Source organism: Chelmon rostratus, chromosome 16 (genome assembly GCF_017976325.1).
Source record: "Chelmon rostratus isolate fCheRos1 chromosome 16, fCheRos1.pri, whole genome shotgun sequence".
NCBI lineage: Eukaryota > Metazoa > Chordata > Actinopteri > Chaetodontiformes > Chaetodontidae > Chelmon > Chelmon rostratus.
The window spans coordinates 5353645-5373725 of record NC_055673.1 but is presented as its reverse complement, the minus strand read 5'-3'; the positions used below and the strand labels follow the sequence as shown (position 1 = coordinate 5373725).

The window sequence follows — 20081 nt, the reverse complement described above, 5'->3', positions numbered from 1 at the left end:
TTTAGGTGAGAATATTGTAGACTCAATGCTTATAGACCCAATAAGCTCATCATCACAACGCCGCTCAGGCCCCGCACGCTACACTGGGCTCATACCAGAGCACCTTCAGCATCAGACTGAGGCCACCCAATTACTTTTCAAAATCAAGTGAAACATTACTTTTTCCATACCATGTGCAATGTTACTTTTTTCATATCATGTGCAATGTTACTTTTCAATATCATGTGCAATAATGCTTGTCAATATCATGCGCAATACTAATTTTAAACATCATGTGCAATGTTACTTCTTGTTTCTTTTCAATATCATTGCCAAAAAATAGAAATTAGGAAAGTAGTTTTTTTTTCGTTTTCTTATTTTACTAAATTAAACTTACTTTTAGTGTTATTCTATCTTACTTTTAGCGTTATTCTAGCATTATTCGTGCGCTGGTGTTAACATTTACTAATTATACACACTCATACACACTATTAACTTCTCTTTTGTTTTTATTCTGATGTTATTGTCATTTCTAAACAACATCCTGCTGGAATTTCCTTCAGAAATTCTAAACAAAGGCACAAAGTACAGCTGAGGAAAAGCACCAGTTTTTATTTTTATTTTTTTACAATTATTCCAGAGTCAAGAACATGAATATCTGTAATGTAAAATTTTGTGACAACCCATCCAGTAGGTGTTGAGATATTTGATACTTGACTCTGGACCTGGAAGTTGCAGCCTGACTGACACGGTCACACTAGCAGTGTGGCTAACAAAGAAAAGACCAAACCAACACATTCACAGCTCCATGAACTGAATGACACTCTAATTATACACATGGTGGCTTTAATGTGAAATAAAAAAGTTTCATGCCCTCCAATCTGCAGAGGCAGGTCTCAGGGGAGGTCCGGATGCAGCCACAGAGCAGCCTCGTCGACCCCATTGCCATGACGATGGCCACAGTGGGGATGGGAGTGTCTCTGTACAGCGCCAGGCAGATGGCAGAGAGAGTCCAGCTGAAACATCCAAACGCCTGAGATGAGTGAGAAGCAATCGGACCGCCGCCTGTCAGACAGCACTGTGGGTTTCTGTGACGTTTGTTTGTTTGTGTAGGTCGGAGAAGGTTTGAGATGGAGGAGGTTGTTTGTGGTGTTGCTTGAAGGAAAATCTAAGTGTCCCCGGAGGAAGATGTGAGTCATTGTTCTGTCCCAGTCGGAAGATTTGTCATTTGTTCCAACAAATCACTCTTCTCAATCACAACATTACAAGCAAATGTAAGTGATCCTGCAGTCTGACCACTCTCCACATACACTTTGACCATATTTAGAGCCGGTTACCTTTGAGAGGACTGCACATTTCACCAATGACTGTATTTTAAAGCAATAAATGAGCATATCATCTGTCAACAAGGATCTCAGGATTACAGCCTGGCCTGCAGCCATTCTTATTTCCTGCATTTTATAGTGCAAGCACACAAAAAATATGTTTAATAAAAATAACCACAAAAATAAATCGAATAAAAATGAAATAATGGGAGATTCTCTGCCAGCTTATTGTATTTATCGATATTATTCACAAACATGCACTTTTCCTTCAAATTATTTCAGTTCGCTCATTAGTTTGTTGTACTTTAGCACCTTAAAGTTTTGAATTTAGATTGTAAATCCTAAAGCGGCATCACCCCTCTCAGTGTTTATTATTTATGAAGCAGAATATAACCAGAAAGCTGTTTTCATCAGGATATCTTCAGTTTAATAGATTAATTAATTTCATGTTTTTACTAGAATGTCATAAACAAAATGTCTGTAAATGTAAAGTGGTGCTAAAAAATTAAAAAGAACGATTCACTTGTACTACTGTATTGTACCAATTTATGTTGCTCAAATAAATGCGTTCACAGTGTTGACATCTGTAAACTGATGTTTTCTATGTGGTTTTTTGTGGCGTTAAAACAGCGCCGTAGTTCTCAGGCTGCGTCTATGTGGGAAAGTTTTGTGAGAAAGTGTCGGCCGACTGCACAGTCTGTATGGAGCGACTCATGTGGATGAAACTCAGACGGGGGAAGTGACCCTGTGGCATGAACGAGATGCTGAGATGAAAGTCAGCATGTTCTTTATGGAATAGGTGCATTTTTCAGATGAGACTGAGGTCTGTGTTTTTCTATGTCACATGATTTCCAACACAGAAAGGCATTTATGTATTTATTTTATGCTTTCCCTGTGAGACAGTTTGGAGTTTAGCTTTACTCAAGGGCTCTTTGACAATATTGCTACCATAACTAGAATAATTCTGGTCTGGTCTGACCTGTTTTGTGGCCCTAAGCAGGAATTAACCTCCCAAATGTGCACTGTAACAATTAACACTGTCTCCACTAATCGACATGTTTATTTTAACAAGGGATAAAGAGAACCAGAGCCAGATATTTCTCTCAGGGGTTGGTGGAGACCAAAAACTGAGCTATAAGGAAAATTACTATTGGATTAAGATTCATCAGGTGGTCAGAAATACAGATCCAGATACATGCTTATGTTACTTCTATGCATGTGGGTGTTTGCTAGTTTGCGTTTGCGCAGCTGCAGTCGCCTTCTGCCTCTCTTTGCTGCCTCGCATCACTCTGCTCGTCCATATGAGCGCCATGGCGAAGCTCAGTGTGAAGCTGGAGGGTGTTCACATGTGTTTTTTTACTGTACACCGTTGTAGGCAAAGAGGTAAGAAATGTATCACAAGTTGCTGGATTTTCTGTCATTGAATCAGGCCTTCGCTCTCTCCAGCGCTGAAATAAAGAGTGGGCGTGGGTCTGGCTATGTGAGACTAGGATTCCACCAGCTCAAGGGACGTGCACACACATCTAGAACAGCCAATAGGAATGCGCTCCCTCTGAAATGACCTGTGATTGGCCAGAGTCTCCCGTCTCAGGCTCGATAAAGCTTAAAAACAGAGCCAAGAGGAAGCGCAGAAGTCTAGTTTTCTCTCAGATCACCTGAATTATCATATGCTGAAAGGTTTGCGTGGAATTTTTGCACAGACACAAACTGCTAACAGCTTTAAAATGTGAGGGTATGTCAGTGTTTACAGCTGCAGACTCAAGTGGCCAAAACATTAATTAATGCTGGTTTAAACAATACCTGTTTTTGATGACCCTGGCTTTTATAACTTTGTCTTACTTTCCTGTGTTTTTCATCCACAAATCTCAAATTTGATGTAGCTGAGAGTGCATTTGCATATCTAGTGTGGCTGTAACAAAAGCAAGCTGTGTATTTCAAATAGTTATGCCAAAAAAAAAAAGAACAGAGAAACGTTTCACTTGTGGCTGAGGGGCCCTGAGCAGCCTGTAGGTCTGCAGAAAACTGGACCACTAATCTTTTCTGTCACATTAACAGCCTCTTCATTACACACTTTTCAGTTTGTTTTTACAACCCTGTCAAAAACAAACAGCCTCTAGATTTATGTTTCCATGGCCTTCGCTGACCAGACGGCGGCCAGAGGAGGAGGACGAGGTCTGACTCCGTGGGAACCAGCGATGGTTGTTGGTTTTACTAATCCTTCTCTGCTGGGGGCAGGCGGGGATGAAGAGGACGTGTGAGCTTTGAATCATTTGTTTATTCTGAACTCATCTGAAACTGGAAGCTATTTCAAATAACAATTTATTCCTCTTTATTTGGGAGGTTTAAATGTCAGCACCAGCATAGTTCAAAAAGGAAGTTAAAGTGTCTAAATAAGAGACACAGATTTCCAGTGAGAAGCCCATAACGGTCTCTGATTCCTTATTCAAGGAAAGTTTGAGTCTTTAACAGGATTACAGGCAAGAAACAAGAAAATAAAGATGTTCTGGTTATTCCCCCTGTATATTTATACTCATATTACCTAATTATCTTATCTTATCTTATCTTATTTTATCTCATCTTATCTTATCTTATATGTTGTGCTGCTGTCGCTGAATGTTTGCTTTTTTCCCTCAGTTGCAACAATTTCTAAACAGTCAATAAAGAAAACTGAATCACAAAAGAATATTATGTGTACTGTAGCAGTTGTGTAAGATGTATATTCAGATCATTTACTTAAGTAGCAGTGCCACATGATTAAAATACTTCATTACATGTAAAAGCCCTGCATTTAAAATGTTACATTAGTAAATGTACAGATGATTACTGTACCAACTAAATGTAATTAGAGTACAAGTAAAAGTACTTGTTATGAAAATGACTCCTCTTAGATGTGTGTGGTGGATGGTGAAATGTAGCTAAGTACATTTACTCAACTACTTGAGATATTTGTACTTTACTTAAGTATCTCCACGTTTTGCCACTTTCTAAAGCTACCTCTCTACATTTTTTTGATACATTTATTTACTCATCAGAAATATGAATCAACAAATAATATGTATATATATAAATATAGATTAAGATACCCAGCAATATGTAATACTAATAATATTGACCCAGTAATATACAGTAATATATATGATTCTGAAATTAGTCTGCATAATGAGTACTTTTACTTTTGTTACTTTAAGTATATTGATATTTTACTTAAGAAAGGTGTGGAATACAGCACTTTTTACACCGTAGTATAGCTACTTTTACCGAAGGTGAAGATCAGAGTACTTCTAACATTAACATTAATATAAACTGGTCATTTATGCAAAATCATCAATTATTTGGCTGTAAAATAAAGAGTGAAAAGTATTTTTTTTTCTCTCTGAGATGTGGTGAATCAGAAATTTAAAGCAGCATAAAATAAAAATACTCAAGTAAAAGTACCTAAAAACTGTGTTTAAGTGAACTTCGAGCTTTGCACCACAGACGCGCGCCTGTTGTGGACGCCGCCGCACAGGTGGTCGCTGTGGTCCTCCTCTCCAGCAGATGTCACTTTCACTCTGAACGCTGAACTTTGAAGGAGCTGCGCGTTAAAGAGAAACCGAGTCCAGCGTGAGAGATTTGTTCCTGATGGATGCAACCGCTTGATGCGGATCCTCAGAGGAGAAAACGAGTTTGGATCAACCCGGCAACAAACCATCAGGCTGGAAATCATCTCAGCAGGCGAGCAAGAAGCGTGATGTTAGTTTAACACCACCACCCACCGATGATAGCAGCCTGCTTGTTCCTGTTTGCAACATAAACCACCGTTTGTTCTTTTACAGCTATGCGTAATTTGAAGAAGCCAGGGGAGTTTGTGCGTAAAAGTGCGCGCTTCTCCGCGGCGCACCACGCTCGCTTCCCGTACTATCCTCATCTTCATCTTCATCGGATCTAGAGCTGAGCAGCAGCCGTCAAACAGTCTGAAAATGGCTGTGCTCCGTCCCGCCCGGAGCAGCTCCGGACCGCGTCTGACGGGCTCATTGTGCGTTTTGTTGCTCGTCTTCGTCTCCGCTGCCTCCGCGAGTCGTGATGCTGTTGCGGGACACAACGAGACGTGGAGAAACCCTGCCCAGGTGACGGAGGAGGACTCCCATCATCAAAGTAACTCCACTGCTCCCAGGAAGGCTTTCCCCGTCCTCTCCTTCAACTACGACCACGTCAGGAAGCCCTTTGAGATCTCTCTGTGGATCCTCCTGGCCCTGCTGATGAAACTTGGTGAGTGACTCAAATTACAGAGGGATTTCTTGATTGCTGATTAATGCTCCCACTCCACTACAGAGGGGGCTGGGTTATGATTGATTGAAGGGTGCAGGTTGTCTAGACTTAAACTGTACATTATGGCCTTTTCTAGTCAGTTTACAGTTTTCATGCGTCCAGATTTCGTTCTGAACGTTTGGAAAATGGTTCAAGCTTATTTATATAGCAACAGAAAAGAGGAAAAAACTGAATACCAAGCCTGAACAACTGTGATTGAGACAAATCATTAGTGAGGGTGTTCAACTAAAAGCAGCCAGCTGCTGAGTTTCCACAGACCAACTGGACAGACATTAAAATAATAAACTGGGCTTTTTCTGCATGCTTCATATACATGCATACACACATGGGCAACATACAGTATGTACAGTACATGCATGTACCTACATACATGCAAACATAGCCAAACAACTCCAGTTAGTGACTTTTTATCTCGAGCCAGACATTTGAGCCGTCATGTCACATGAGATTACAAGATGCAGCTTTTTATGAAAAACCACAAAATTAACAAGTTACAGCAATATAATATAACATATTTGAGTGAAGAATTTCAAAGACATTCTGCACAGGCTACAAGACTGCAGTGTATCCTGATGAAGAGCTTTCAGCCAACTCAGTCTTTGTGCAACATCCATATGCACAAAATCCAAAAGTAATACATCAACAATCACATAAAGTGATGACCAAAGGGTAATAATTGTAACGATGAAAGCTACAATAATCAGATTCAGTTAGAATACGCAAGGCAGCAATCAAAATTGATCAAAAACACAGGAGAAAGGGATTGTTCTTAGTCTGCTTTTGCATATATAATGAAACCTGGTTATCTTCAGGAGTTGGGATCATGAAAAGCTGCTTCACCAACTATAGATAAATAGATAGATAGATACTTTATTAATCTCCAAAGAGAAATTTACATTTCCAGCAGCTCAAAGGGTGGAAACACAAGGGCATGCAAAAAACAACAGCTTTCAAGTAAGGAGGCTAAAAATCAATACAAAATACCAACTAACAATATAAGAAAAAAATAAATAATAAAAAATAGTGAGATAAAAATGTAGAACTAAGCTATACAAGATAAACATCTGGTGGTTAAATGTGAATGTTTAGCTTCAATCCGGAGGACAGCCAGAGGTGATCTAAGCAACTCATAGACAGAGATACTCTGAGCCGAGGCCGTGGGGAGCTTCATCGACAAAAAGTTTTTGTAATGTGTTCTTTCTTGTTAGAACTCTGGTTGCAGCAATTTGTCGTAGCCTTTAGTGAGCCTACGGTCATTTTATGCAGATCAGTGATCTTGTTTTTGTTTTGTTAATGACACAAACTTCTTCAGAAGGTCACTTACAGCATCCTGCCAAAACCCCCAAACCTTCAGTTAGAAATGAGTGTAATTATTAATGAGTAGATTAATGTTGTAGTTGCAGACAGAGATGGTTGATACCACTTTCTGCTGCTGAAAGAATGAACATTGAGCTGTAACAGAGCACTAATGGTCTTTCCCCAGACCGCTTCAGTTATGTTCCACTGACTTATTTCAGGACCTGATGGTGCGAGCGTCTGTCTGTCTGTAGTCGAAGCAAATGTTGAAGCACAAGAGTTTAAATTTAGCTTTAGCAAAACATTTGAAAGCAGTTCAGACTAATTGTAGGGGTTAAATATATCTCTGGACATCTATAATAGTATGTCTGTGACCTTCACACTCCTCATTTGCTGAGAGGCTAAACTCTGGACACTGCAGGAAACATTTGGCTACCAAGAACTTGTCCCACAGGCGATCGGTCGACTCAGTTCTTCTGAAAAAACTCATTTTAGCATTTTTTCTTATGGTGGTTTCTCCAAAAATTTGTTGGCTGTATTTTATTAGCATTTGTAGAATTGATCCCACCTACCCAAGAAATCTTTGACCAGCCACCAACCAAACTCCACTCAAATTTCACAGCGTTTAAGCAAATCACAAAGTATCACATTTGATTTGTTTTTATTTAAGTATATTTTAGATAATTTTCGGAAAATTCCTGTTTATTTTATGCATTTAAAAAAAAGGAAGAAAGAATAAGTATGTTGACCTATTTTAGAAAGTTTTAGACACGTGATAACAGAGGACATGACGTCCTCAGTGTAGCTCCAGCCCTCATTACAGCGAGGAGACAGAGATCTTCCACAGTACAGAGTATAAACAATGATGCATTTTGACTTTTTTTTTTTAATGACAACACCCATCATGCCACCATAATGATGTCAAAACACCGGGCAGACATGATCCTGATTCCAGGAGTCTGTCCTGCGGTCTGCCGTTGGCTGAGTAAGCAGACCGAAGCTCTCTGGCATCTTATCTGTTCGTCCAGCTGTTGTCTCCGAGGGCCGGTCCGACTTCCTGTCCTAATGCACTGCTCGATAACAAAGATCCCAGTGTGCAGAGTCAGAGAGGAGAGGAGGGGGCGAGGACGCCTGCACACAAGACCACTCGCAGAAAACATTTGTTACAGCGGCCCGGACCCCACATCACATGACAGAGGGACTGAATGTTAAGGCCTCATTCAGCTGAGAGACAAACGGGCCAAATATGAAACTAAGAGAGCAGTTACAATGTTCTGTTCAACGTGAACCGGGCCCACAGCCGTCTGTGTGTTCATATTCAGCATAACTTTCACATCATATTGATTGATTTAAAAGCTCATCAGAACCTAGTATTACATAAATGGGTCAAAAATGACTTGCAAACGTGTTTTATCAAGGTTAAATATACACTATGTTCATAATTTTGTTGACAATAATCATTTGAATTCCACACAACCCACAGCTGAAAAATGAAGCCAATGAGGAAGTGCCAAAAACTGCAGTTCCTTGAACGGCCACTTGAGGCTGGCTGCAAAAGCGAGTCAATCCCCATAGACCCCCATGTTAGAATGAGAGAGCGTTTTGCTCTCTGTAGCTAATTTTGACGCTCATGACAGCTGTACTGGGATGAATTTTTAAATCACTCACTCATTTAGATTATATTAAGGCTTAAAGTTATGATTAATTATGGACACAGCCGCTTTGAGTGGCAGCTAGCCGCTAGGTTTCGGTAACCAGGCTTCATTCGGCCAGCCACAGCTCCACCCACCCGCCACCTCTTACCCATTTTTTCATTAGCCAGGTGTTTGGAGGAGTCAGCCACTGCCAAGACCGCTGTCACTAAACTTCACAATGGCTCTTAATGAACCTATAGGTGACCACGTCTATGTTTTATACATCTATACACAGTTAGCAACCAGCTGGTGAAGATAGTGGAGCATTTATCAGCTAAAGAGTCGGATTTGTCCCTTATGAGCTGTAGAGAGCAAAAGCAGAGCTAAAAGACAGTGACTATTGGACTTTTTTTCATTTTAAGGTGGACAAATATCACTCAAAATAAAAGCTAGTGTAACTGCTGGATGTGTAAATTAGCAACCTGTTGCTAACAAGTTCACCATGTCAACTTAAAAGGTGATGATATATCGATGTTGTTGTGTTTACAGCTTGTTGTCGCAGCCAAAAAACAAGTCATTGCAGGTTTAATGTTCATACTGAACAACAAATGATCAATCTTTTACTTATTTGTCTAAGTTGTGCTAGTTAGCTACTTATGCTAACAGTTCACAACTACAGTAAAGTTAGCAGCAGGCTCATGTTGGCTAGCTGGAAAGTAGGCCAATTTGATCATAATGGGTACTCTTTCACACAATTGTAAACAAAGTCTAATGTTTCTGAAGAGGTGAATAGAAATGACAAAAAATAAGATCTTTGAATACCTGGAATATAAAATGCAGAAATATTTTTTCACAAAAATATTGCAAAACTAACACATGAGCTGGTTTAATATTTCTGCTGATGTTTTGACAAGACAAGCAGTATGAAGACGTTACCTCAGATAGAAGGATAAATCAGTTGAAGAAACAGATAAGGTGAAAGAAAATAAATCATTCGTTGCAGCCCCTCATTTTTCCTTTCAGTAACAGACCGAATGCTAATTATGAAGAGTTCCCAGTAAAATAAGGTTAAGTTCATTTGTGTGAAATGCTTAATGTTTCCAGAATTCACTAACATCTAAAACGACCAACAATATAATTACATTTGTCTGTGAAAACAGCAGGAAATTGTCTCAAACGGAAACAAAAAAATAAATAAAGAAATTCTGCAGAGAAAATAAGAGGAATTTAGTTTTATATTGACGAGTGCCAACATTGAAGATGCCTAGAGCAAAAACAACAATGGCAGCTTTACTTATTTGTACATCTGAGGAATCAACAGTTTTAACCAGTATTAGTACTAGTAACTATTCTGAACAATAACATTACATGATGCTTCGGATGATTTATCATAATCAGTGACAATTATTCCTAAAGACGGCTCACCTCTGTCTCTGCAGACACCCAGGATGCTGACTCTTATCCTTTGTCCTCAGATTTCCTTAATTTAAGAGCATTTTAAGTTGAAAGAAATGAGATAAAAAGGATGTATTCTGACGTTAGTGAGAAGGAGTAAAAGTGAACGATTTTCACTTTTTCTTTTCTCAAATCCAAAATACTTTTAGCAGTTTGCTAAATTCAAGCTCTGATCGAAGTTTTTTTGGATATGAAGTTAATAATTTTCAAATCTTCTCTCTCTGCAGGTTTTCACATCATTCCCAGAGTGTCGAACGTCGTCCCAGAGAGCTGTCTGCTGATCGTCGTCGGCCTGCTGGTGGGGGGCATCATCAAAGCCATCGGAGAAGAAGCCCCCGTCCTCGACTCTAAGCTCTTCTTCCTCTACCTGCTGCCCCCCATCATCCTCGATGCCGGCTACTTCCTGCCCATCCGGGCCTTCACAGAGAACATGGGCACCATCCTGGTGTTCGCGGTGGTGGGGACGCTGTGGAACGCCTTCTTCGTCGGCGGGATGATGTACGGCGTGTGTCAGATTGAAGGGGCCAAGCTGGGCGGCGTGGACCTGCTGTCCTGCCTGCTGTTCGGCGCCATCATCTCGGCCGTGGACCCCGTGGCCGTCCTGGCCGTGTTCGAGGAGATCCACATCAACGAGCTGCTGCACATCCTCGTGTTCGGGGAGTCGCTCCTCAATGACGCCGTCACTGTGGTGAGTCAAATGAAGGCTGGAGGGGCTGCAGTGGGAAGTTACTAAGTACATCTACTTAAGTGCTGCATTAAAGTACACATTTGAAGTACTTAATTTGAGTATTTCCATCTTCTGGAATTAACAATAGTAACACATTGACTAAGGCTGCAACTAACGATTCTTTCATTATCGCTTAAATTATCACAAATTAATTATTTAAACAACTTATCATTCAGCTCTAACCTTGGCCAGCTGCAGCCGTCCTTCTGAATTTAAATGACATTTTCTTCACTCACGTCCTTGTTTTTATTCCATTGCTGCTTCAGTCTGTATTCAGTGATCAGTAATTGACGAGTCAGCCCTCTTATCAGGCGGCAACTGATAATGTGCCGCAAACCGTCATCAGCGTTCATGTCTGTGTTCTCTCCTCCAGAGATCAAATGTGCTGTTTGTAAGATTGTCCGAAGCATTTAATCAGCATTTTAAATTAATTGGTATATTAATGTATGACTTTGCTGTGTGCATTAGAGCTACAAGCAATACAAACAACATGCTTAGAACTGACCCAGAAATGTGCATTATCATATTAATCTAAAAGGTAATAGAAATGCAGGCGGCCTTTACTATATGAAATTATACATTCTGTCATAATATTATCAAGATAATTCAAAATTAGTGACATTTTGTGGGGAAAGAAGACGATTCTGCAGCATAAATCGTACAGTTTAAACACATAAGTTTGTTAGCTCATGAAGACAATTGTTTGGAGCATTTTTCCACACAGTGAGTTAGACTTTGTTGTCTCATGGAGTCAGAAGTTAAGTTTAAAATCCAGCTCTGTCCTTGTTTGGATTTTTGCTTGATGACAGTTTTATTTAAAGTGCTGTTCGTATTCCTGTTGGACCCATTATGAGCATGCTGCTGCTGCTGCTGCCACAACCACTGGTCATAATAAAAATGATGCGTTTTATTTTGTGACGTACACTAATTCCCAGTTTATTAGGGACACCAAGCTACCACAGCCTAATGCAACAGTCCCTTCAAGAAGGTTATAATATTCAGTTTCAGTCCAGCTGTTTTAGAGAAGCGTTGATTCAACTCATTTCATTCTCATTTCACATCATTTTTGAGGATGTAGTTTGTGGTGCTGTTGAAGTGCATTGTGCTATACTCACTGGTGTTTCTATTATTTCGTCCAACCCATTTATATCAATCAGTCTAGGCTAAAAAAAAGCAGAAATGCACACTCTAGTTTAATTAGCTAGGTGTAAGTTAGTGTAGAGTCTAAAATTATATCAATATCTGAGATAAACGGTGAATAAACAGTCCGAGATCATAAGATCGTTCAGAAAGGTAACAAGCAGACAGCAGCAAATGCTGACATTCACCTTGAATAAAACACACAACAGGCAATGAGGAGGCGTGTCTCTCTGTGCAGGTTCTGTATCACCTGTTCGAGGAGTTCTCCCACGCAGGGACTGTGACTGTGGTCGACGCCGTCCTCGGCGTGGTCTGTTTCTTCGTGGTTTCGTTGGGAGGCATCATGGTGGGGGCCATCTACGGCATCCTGGGTGCCTTCACGTCCCGCTTCACCTCCCATACCCGAGTCATCGAGCCCCTGTTCGTTTTCCTCTACAGCTACATGGCTTACCTCTCGGCTGAGGTCTTCCATCTGTCGGGGATCATGTCGTAAGTCCTCGTTTTATGGATGGGACCGTTATTCTGTTATATGCCTGCTTGATTTTTTTTCAGCGTGTTTTTAACATGCTTGTTGAACAAAGCTACGCAGGACAAGCAATTTCAACTAGTTTCATATCAAGGGCCACCATGAATGATTCACTACGGGCTGAAAGAGACTGTGAAAAGATTTTCACTGATTTTCTTTGCTACTTCCTTGGGGAGGAGATAAAAACAGGGAGTAAAAACTTAAAGCAGAATAATATTTTTCAAATAATGAAATAATCTTTTATAATCCAGTGACTGAAATATCAGTTTTAGTAATTTTACAAGATTGTTGTAGTTTTTTTCTTAAACGAATACTTTGACATTTTGGGAAATACACTTTACGGAATGAAATGAGAAAATTGGTACCACACATATATCTGTATATTAAAGCTGCAGCCAGTTAGCTTAGCTTAGCATAAAGACTGGAAGCAAAGGAAACAGCTTGCCTGACTCTTTGCAGCACCGCTAAAACTCAGTAAAATTTCGCTTCCTTCAGGCAGAGCCAGGCTAGCTATTTCCCCCTGTTTACAGTTTTTATGCTAAGCTAACAGATGCGAGCCAAACCTCACTCTGGGTTGTTAAGTTCCCAGTTCTCTTCTTGTTTCCTTCCTGTCTCAAACAGGTTGATAGCATGTGGCGTTATGATGCGGCCATACGTGGAGGCCAACATTTCCCACAAGTCGTACACCACCATCAAATACTTCCTGAAGATGTGGAGCAGCGTGAGCGAGACGCTCATCTTCATCTTCCTCGGTGTTTCCACTGTGGCCGGCCCTCATGCCTGGAACTGGACCTTCGTCATTTTCACTGTGATCCTCTGCCTGGTGTCGAGAGTGCTGGGTCAGTACGACAACACATGGCCATATAGTGACTTGTCAGGGCTAACTAACATCCCAAAGGTTTTCAAATATGAGGACAATAGCATTTTAGATCAATTTAGTCTTAGCATTTTCGCCGCAGCAGCTAAGGCTCATGGGTATTGTATTATTAAGAGCCACCCACCATACCATGCATGATTTGTCAGAAAAAAAAGTGTAGCTGCCCAATTCATAAAAAGAGACAGTATTATGAAACAGATTTAATGAATAATGGGATATTATTAGTATTTATTTGTAGTTCATGGTGCCTCCTCTTTTCCTCTTCTCTCTCCTCTTGTTTTTAATCTATTTTATGTTATTCTCTGCGTGTTTCAGGAGTCATTGGGCTCACATACATCATCAATAAATTCCGTATCGTGAAGTTGACCAAAAAGGACCAGTTCATCGTGGCCTACGGTGGCCTGCGAGGTGCCATAGCCTTCTCACTGGGGTTCCTGCTGACCAACAACGAGATGAAGAACATGTTCCTTACCGCCATCATCACAGTCATCTTCTTCACTGTCTTTGTGCAGGTGAAAGCGGCCGAGCAGTTCGTATGACAGACATTTTCATTTGTCTGTTTTATTTGCAAAAGCATAAAGTTACTTATGACCGGGGGTCGACCAACATCTGATGAAACAATTTGTTTCATCTGATAAAATACAATAACTCATTAATAATAAAAGAAATTAGCTATAATATTGCTGAACCTAAATGAACATTTATTTCACATTAATGTTATTGTCTGTATTATCTCTGTGTGCTTAAGTAGATCTGCACTCTGTCTGCAGCCTGCACCTATTTTTTTAATTCAAGATCTTTTTTATTGAAGTTTTGTCAATATAATAAATGTGCAACACTACATAGGTGTTACAAAGACAGAAAATGAATCAAGGTGTACATCAATCACGGCATGCACAAATAACATATATAAGAAAAAATAAAAAATAAAAATAAAATAACAATAAATAAATCCCTCCCCTGTCACTGCCAGTTCACTAGTCGCTGTATCAGATCACTGTATTACCATATGTAATCAGAGAGTAAAAAGTGTAAAAAGTTGAGCTGTATTCAAGGGCCAAGTCATTACAGGTTCTGGAATGCTTCTAGAAAGGGACCCCATGTCTTCTGGAACTTCTTATTAGATTGTTGAAGTGAGTATCTAATTTTCTCCAATTTAAGGCAGGACATGACGTCCTCCAACCATAGCCTGCACCTATTTTGAATAGAAAAAGTATATAAACACTCACCTCAGGTCAAAAAAATATAAACTTTGCTGAGGGCAAAGTTATGAATGATATTTAAAAAGAAGCAAAAGTTTTAGTGCACTTAGCAACAGCATCTATCAGCAGACAGCAGCATCTCCTTGTTTCTGAGGGAGGATTAAAATTAGCAATATTACATAAGTAATTCAAAATGAATAAACAATGTTAGTGCACACAGAAGAACATAGCGGCATCTTTTCTTGGTGCCAGTGAACATGTATTTAACACTAATGTGTCATTCATTTGAAGACAGAAAAATATTTGAAAATAAAAACTGTCTCTGACGTGTCTGCCGACATTTTTTCTTTAATCAGCCTCGTGAGCACATCATCGGCCGAGGCAGATTATCTCAAAACAGCCCAATTAAGCACCCAATTAGCTGATCGGTCTACCACTGTGTATGAGCAAACCTGACTTTTTATAGGAGTAAAAAGTAAAGCAATTAATATATTAGTGAAAAAGAAGAATAAACAAAGCTCCATGAAAGATATTTGATTAATTCTGTCATTCCTGTTTTTGTAATAAGTCAGGTTTTCTCTTCGGTAGGGTAACCAGTAACCTCTGCAACAACTCTGCACGTTGCTGCTTCCTTTTCAAGTCAAATCAAGTTATTTGTTAGTCTGACCACAGTGTGTCCTATCAACCAGTGTGGTCTACACTGAGAACATTACAACACACATGCTGTCCACATGTCCTCACTCCTGTTTCTGTCTGCAGGGAATGACGATCAGGCCTCTGGTGGAGCTTCTGGCAGTGAAGAAGAAGAAGGAGAACAAAGGATCAATTAATGAGGAGATTCACACACAGGTGAGATCAATAGTGATTTATTTCACAACTTGAGTTTTAACAGCGTGCAGTAGAGGAACAGAGTCACAGTTAAAGACATTAAAGAACATAAAAGAGTGAAGTTCTGTCGATTTCGCACTGTTTGTTAGGTCATCATTAAGATTGAGCAGAAATAACCTAAAACTCGTTCTGTCTTCAGTTCCTGGATCATCTCCTCACAGGAATTGAATGCATCTGCGGCCATTATGGACATCATCACTGGAAAGACAAGTATGATTTTTGGAACATGCCCTCTGCCACCTCCCTGTTATTGTCTTTTATGAAGACAGTCACAGAGAAACAGCCGGTGGTCCCACTCATGTCCACCTGCAAGCTTTATATGAGGAGTGGGGTTAAAAAATGTGTTTTATGAGGATATTTCTTAATATTATGGACTGCCTATGTACCTCCAAGTTGAAGGGCTTTGCTTGGTTGTGGCTGAGAGAATGAGGGACAGTATAAATGTCTTAATTAAAGACAATTAAAAATGAACTAATGAGCGATTTCTCTGTGGGCTCAGGCTCAACCGCTTCAATAAGACCTACGTGAAGAAGTGGCTGATCGCGGGCGAACGCTCCACCGAGCCTCAGCTCATCTCCTTCTACAACAAGATGGAGATGAAACAGGCCATGATGCTGGTGGAGAGCGGGAGCGCCGCCAAGCTGCCCACGATTGTGTCGTCTGTGTCCATGCAGTAAGTGTGAGGTTGAACGCCTGAACTGTCCTGCTCGTGAGTTGCACTGCGGCAAGTGTGACATTCCTCTAGTGTCACATGACAAAACATGTTGTTGTTTCTGTTTTTTGGGGGGGTGAACCAACCCTTTATATATAATTTATAAGGTGCCAGAATGTTTAGATTTCTGTTAAAAATGAAGCTCAGGATGTAAAGTTAGTTTGAAAAGTCTGAACTCTTACCTGAAGAGGTAAAGCAGGTGTCAGTGTATTGATCAGTGGTCACTTTTTCACCTTCACCTTCACCTTCACCTGCACCTTCTGTGTACTTAACATTTAAGCACACACATGCTTACCTAATTGTCAGCTAAATCTCAGTATATACATTCTAGTATATTTTCATCTGTTGTTGGTATATTTTATTGTTTTAATACATTTTTATTGTCTTAGTATATTCGATTTCTGGTATATTTCCTTTTAATTGCATTTACGCATATTTTTACTGCATGTTAGCATGTTAGCATGTTGCAATGCAAATTTCGTTGACATGCTCAATGACAATAAAAGGATTCTTGATTCTTGATTCAACCATGGAGACTAAAACTTCAGCAGGTCCTGGACCGAGCAGGACGTATCGCCAGTAGTGGAATCTGCAATTTGTTCTTTGCCTCCACAGATTTTTTTTTTTCACAGCAGTTAAAGCGTTAATGCTCGACAAAGCATTTATTTTTTACTTGCTCAGTTGGTTCATGCCTGTTGCCTCCAAAAGAAATGTAAACTACTGGTATAGAATAAGCCCTGCAGACATATGTAATGCTCATTTTGTGCTTTGGTGCAGGTCTATTCAGACTCTTGATGGAATTTGTTGATAGGAAAGTTCATTGTTTTATTGTCAATGATATGTTCTGTTCGTCTCCACAGAAACATTCAGCCCAGAGAGCCGGTCAGACGACGGGCGATCCCGAGCATCTCGAAAAGTCGCGAGCAAGAGATCAGAAAGATTCTGCGAAACAACCTGCAGAAGACCAGACAGAGGGTCAGTTTGTTGATGCCCGCGCACGTGACCAGTGCATGCAGGTTTTTAATGACAAGCACTCTGGAAATAATTAATGTGGTTTTGCTCCTCAGCTCCGATCCTACAGCAGACACGACCTGATGCTCGACCCGTTCGAGGACAACGTGAGCGAAGTTCACTTCAGGAAGCAGAGGGTGGAGATGGAGAGGAGGGTGAGTTTATCACTGACCGTCTGTGTGTGGATGTTGGAGCTGTGGAAAAACAAGGTCTCCATTTCTAACCGGATTTACAGATGTGGCTGTTTGTGCTGAGACCAGTTCATTCTGTGAACTTTATCTCATTGCAAGTTGATTCTGTTGTGATCCCATTCACTGTGGTTAAGAGTGCTGGTGTTGAAATGTGCAGTCGCCTCGCTCCGCACCTTCAATTAGAATGAATGGAGGGTCACTAAACGACAGTTCAGCCTAATCAAGATGTTGATGCATATCCTAAATTTCCTGACAAACGTTTGTGTCTCGTGGACAGATGAGTCACTACCTCACAGTTCCTGCAAACCGCCAGGAGACGCCACCAGTAAGAAAAGTCTGCTTTGAATCAGGTCGGTAAAACATACAATCCAGAATTTATCTTATCGTATATTAATAGTTATATGGGGGAATATATATAATATATACCTAGACGACCAGCACTAATACGCCACCGAACTGTGTCTGCATCCCAGAACACCAGGTTTACACTTACGACAACAGCGAGAGCCCCAGAGGCCAAGCGGCTGAGCCAAATCCCAGCCCTCCTGATGCCGTCAGCCTGCTGAACGAGTCACCCCAGAGGCCCAGTCAGAGCAGCGCACAGAGAGCCAAAGGCGGCGCTGAGCTGAGGGTCAAGGTGCCGGACGAGCAGGAAGAGCAGGACCAGCTGAAACTATCCCGCTGCCTTAGTGACCCCGGTCCAAACAAGGAAGAGGAAGGAGACGGCTCCTTCCTCTCATAAGAAAGCACATATTTCTTGAAGGCAGAGGATGATTCATGACCTCCTCGTGTCGTCTGCTGTATTCAGTGAATGGAGAGCTCTGATGTCGTAGCAAAGCTTGATATTTATTCATTTAAAGTGTTGGAAGTATTATTCTTTTCCGTGTTCGTGTTCGATCGTTCTTTTGCTCAGTAAATTCATAAGGATTTTTGTCATGTAACACGTTACCAAAGCATACACCACTGGCCGTTTGCTATTTCAGGATTTTATCACAGCCTGAAGTGAGCCAAGCATCAGTTTTTTGTGTCTTAACAAGGAGAATTGCCTCAAATAGTGCAAAACAGACAGAGCGCTTGTTTTAACAAGCTTGAAGCACCAGACGGTCGGAGTTTACCCCCTCACAGCACAGTACGGGGAATCTTTAAAGTAGAGCTCGACAGATCTTGATTGTCTCGGCTGATATTAGCCCATCGCAGATTTCTCAGTATTAACATACGTGTCGGCCAGTAAGAAACTGCAGTGCACCACGTTGGTCCAAAATATCTCAACAACTGTATCATGGATTTTAGTGAAGTTTTGAGCAGACATTCATGGTTCCTAGAGGACGGATGCTGATTACTTTTCCTACATCTGCCAGCATGAGGTTGAAATTTGTTTTTTTTTTTTTTTTTTGGTGAAATACTGTATCTCAACAACTATTGCCATGGAATTTGATCCAGACATTCATGTTCCCCCCAAATGAATTTTTAATCTGGAGCCGTCATCACCTTTTTTATAGTTTGACCTGCAAAACTAATTCCCATCAGCCTCTGCTGCACTTTGTTCAGTGCTAATCTGCAAATGTTAGCATGCTAACACACTGAACTAAGACGGCGATGGCAAACATGACAACGTGAGCATGTTAGCGTTGTATTTTTGATTAAGAGCATGTTAGCATACTGATGTTAGCATTCCGCTCAAAGCACTGCTGTGCCTATGAGCAGCCTCAGGACGGAGGGATAAAAAAGCCAGCCGCCATACAGAGCGGGGGGATCGGATGTTGTTCAAATATGAGGATAACAAGCACATTTGAAGACAGTCTCTTGTGGAAGGCATTCATAGTGGTTCACTTGGTTGCTCACGTGGAAGGTGATAGAAATTTGTGTGCAAAGAATGAAAGGAGAGCGAGAGAGAAGCTCAGACCCAGTTTATATTCTGGCCTACAGCTGTCCGGTTACAGTGAGTCTGTTTCAGAAAGACACAGATGGACACAGTCGGGTAGGATTGTATTGCATCCCCCTTTGTGCAATACTCAAAATTCCTAAAAAAAAAAAAAAAAAGAAAGAAAATTTGAGAGGAAGATGCCCCTATTCATAATGCTTGTTTCCATCTTTAAAGCCCTCAAATATCAACATTGGTATCTGCCTCGGAAATGCGGATCGATCAGACTACACTGTTAGCATTAAAAAGAGCGTATAACAAATTTCCTGGTGAAACAGAGAGCACAAATCTGGTGATCCAATAAGGTGAAAATAACTTGAAAGTCAAGAATAAACTGCAAGTTTTGTTTGACCGTGGTCTGTGAAGAAGCTTAGCACTGTATGTAACATCGCTGCATGACTGATCAATGTTTTCTCAGGGATTGCAACATGGCGCAGTATTAACAGATGCCCTCTGCACAAGGAAAATAAGTGCTTCTGTCCAGAGTGTGCTCCACGTGTGCTCTCGTTACAATGTGACTGTTATGTGAGCTTGAGTTTTTTTTGTAGTCTTTTCAGTAACATTCCAGCAGCAATCGAGTTTGTCAACATTTTTGTAACAAAGCTCCACAAATCTGTGTTCCTGGTAACTGAACATGCTTCGAGACGTTTTTCCAGGAGGTGAATCGCCTTTTCATGTCTGCACTTCACAGCACTGAACTGCCTGAGCTTTTGCTGTCTGCACGTTTGCCTTAAAATGTATTTGCTTTGTGTGTGTTTGCCAGTTGAAGTATTTTTATATTTTGGAAAAAAATAAGTACAAGTCATAAATATTTGTCAAATACAGGGAAGCTTTAATTTTTGTCTGAAATAAAGGTATGCCATTGCCAAAGATCAGTGTTAATATGCTG

The 20081-nt window shown here is 40.6% G+C and overlaps 1 protein-coding gene across 1 annotated transcript; it reads left to right on the top strand.

Annotated features, from left to right (window-relative positions):
* The first annotated feature begins 4885 nt into the window (after nt 1–4885).
* LOC121619362 (Na(+)/H(+) exchanger beta-like) lies at nt 4886–19333 on the top strand. The gene is made up of 13 exons (XM_041955024.1): nt 4886–5036; nt 5120–5552; nt 10225–10685; nt 12103–12353; nt 13012–13229; nt 13583–13779; nt 15229–15318; nt 15497–15567; nt 15857–16030; nt 16930–17044; nt 17137–17235; nt 17549–17621; nt 17745–19333. The coding sequence occupies exons 2-13, from the start codon at nt 5264–5266 to the stop codon at nt 18011–18013; spliced, it is 2307 nt and encodes a 768-aa protein (XP_041810958.1). The 5' UTR covers nt 4886–5036; nt 5120–5263; the 3' UTR covers nt 18014–19333.
* Nucleotides 19334–20081: the final 748 nt, after the last annotated feature.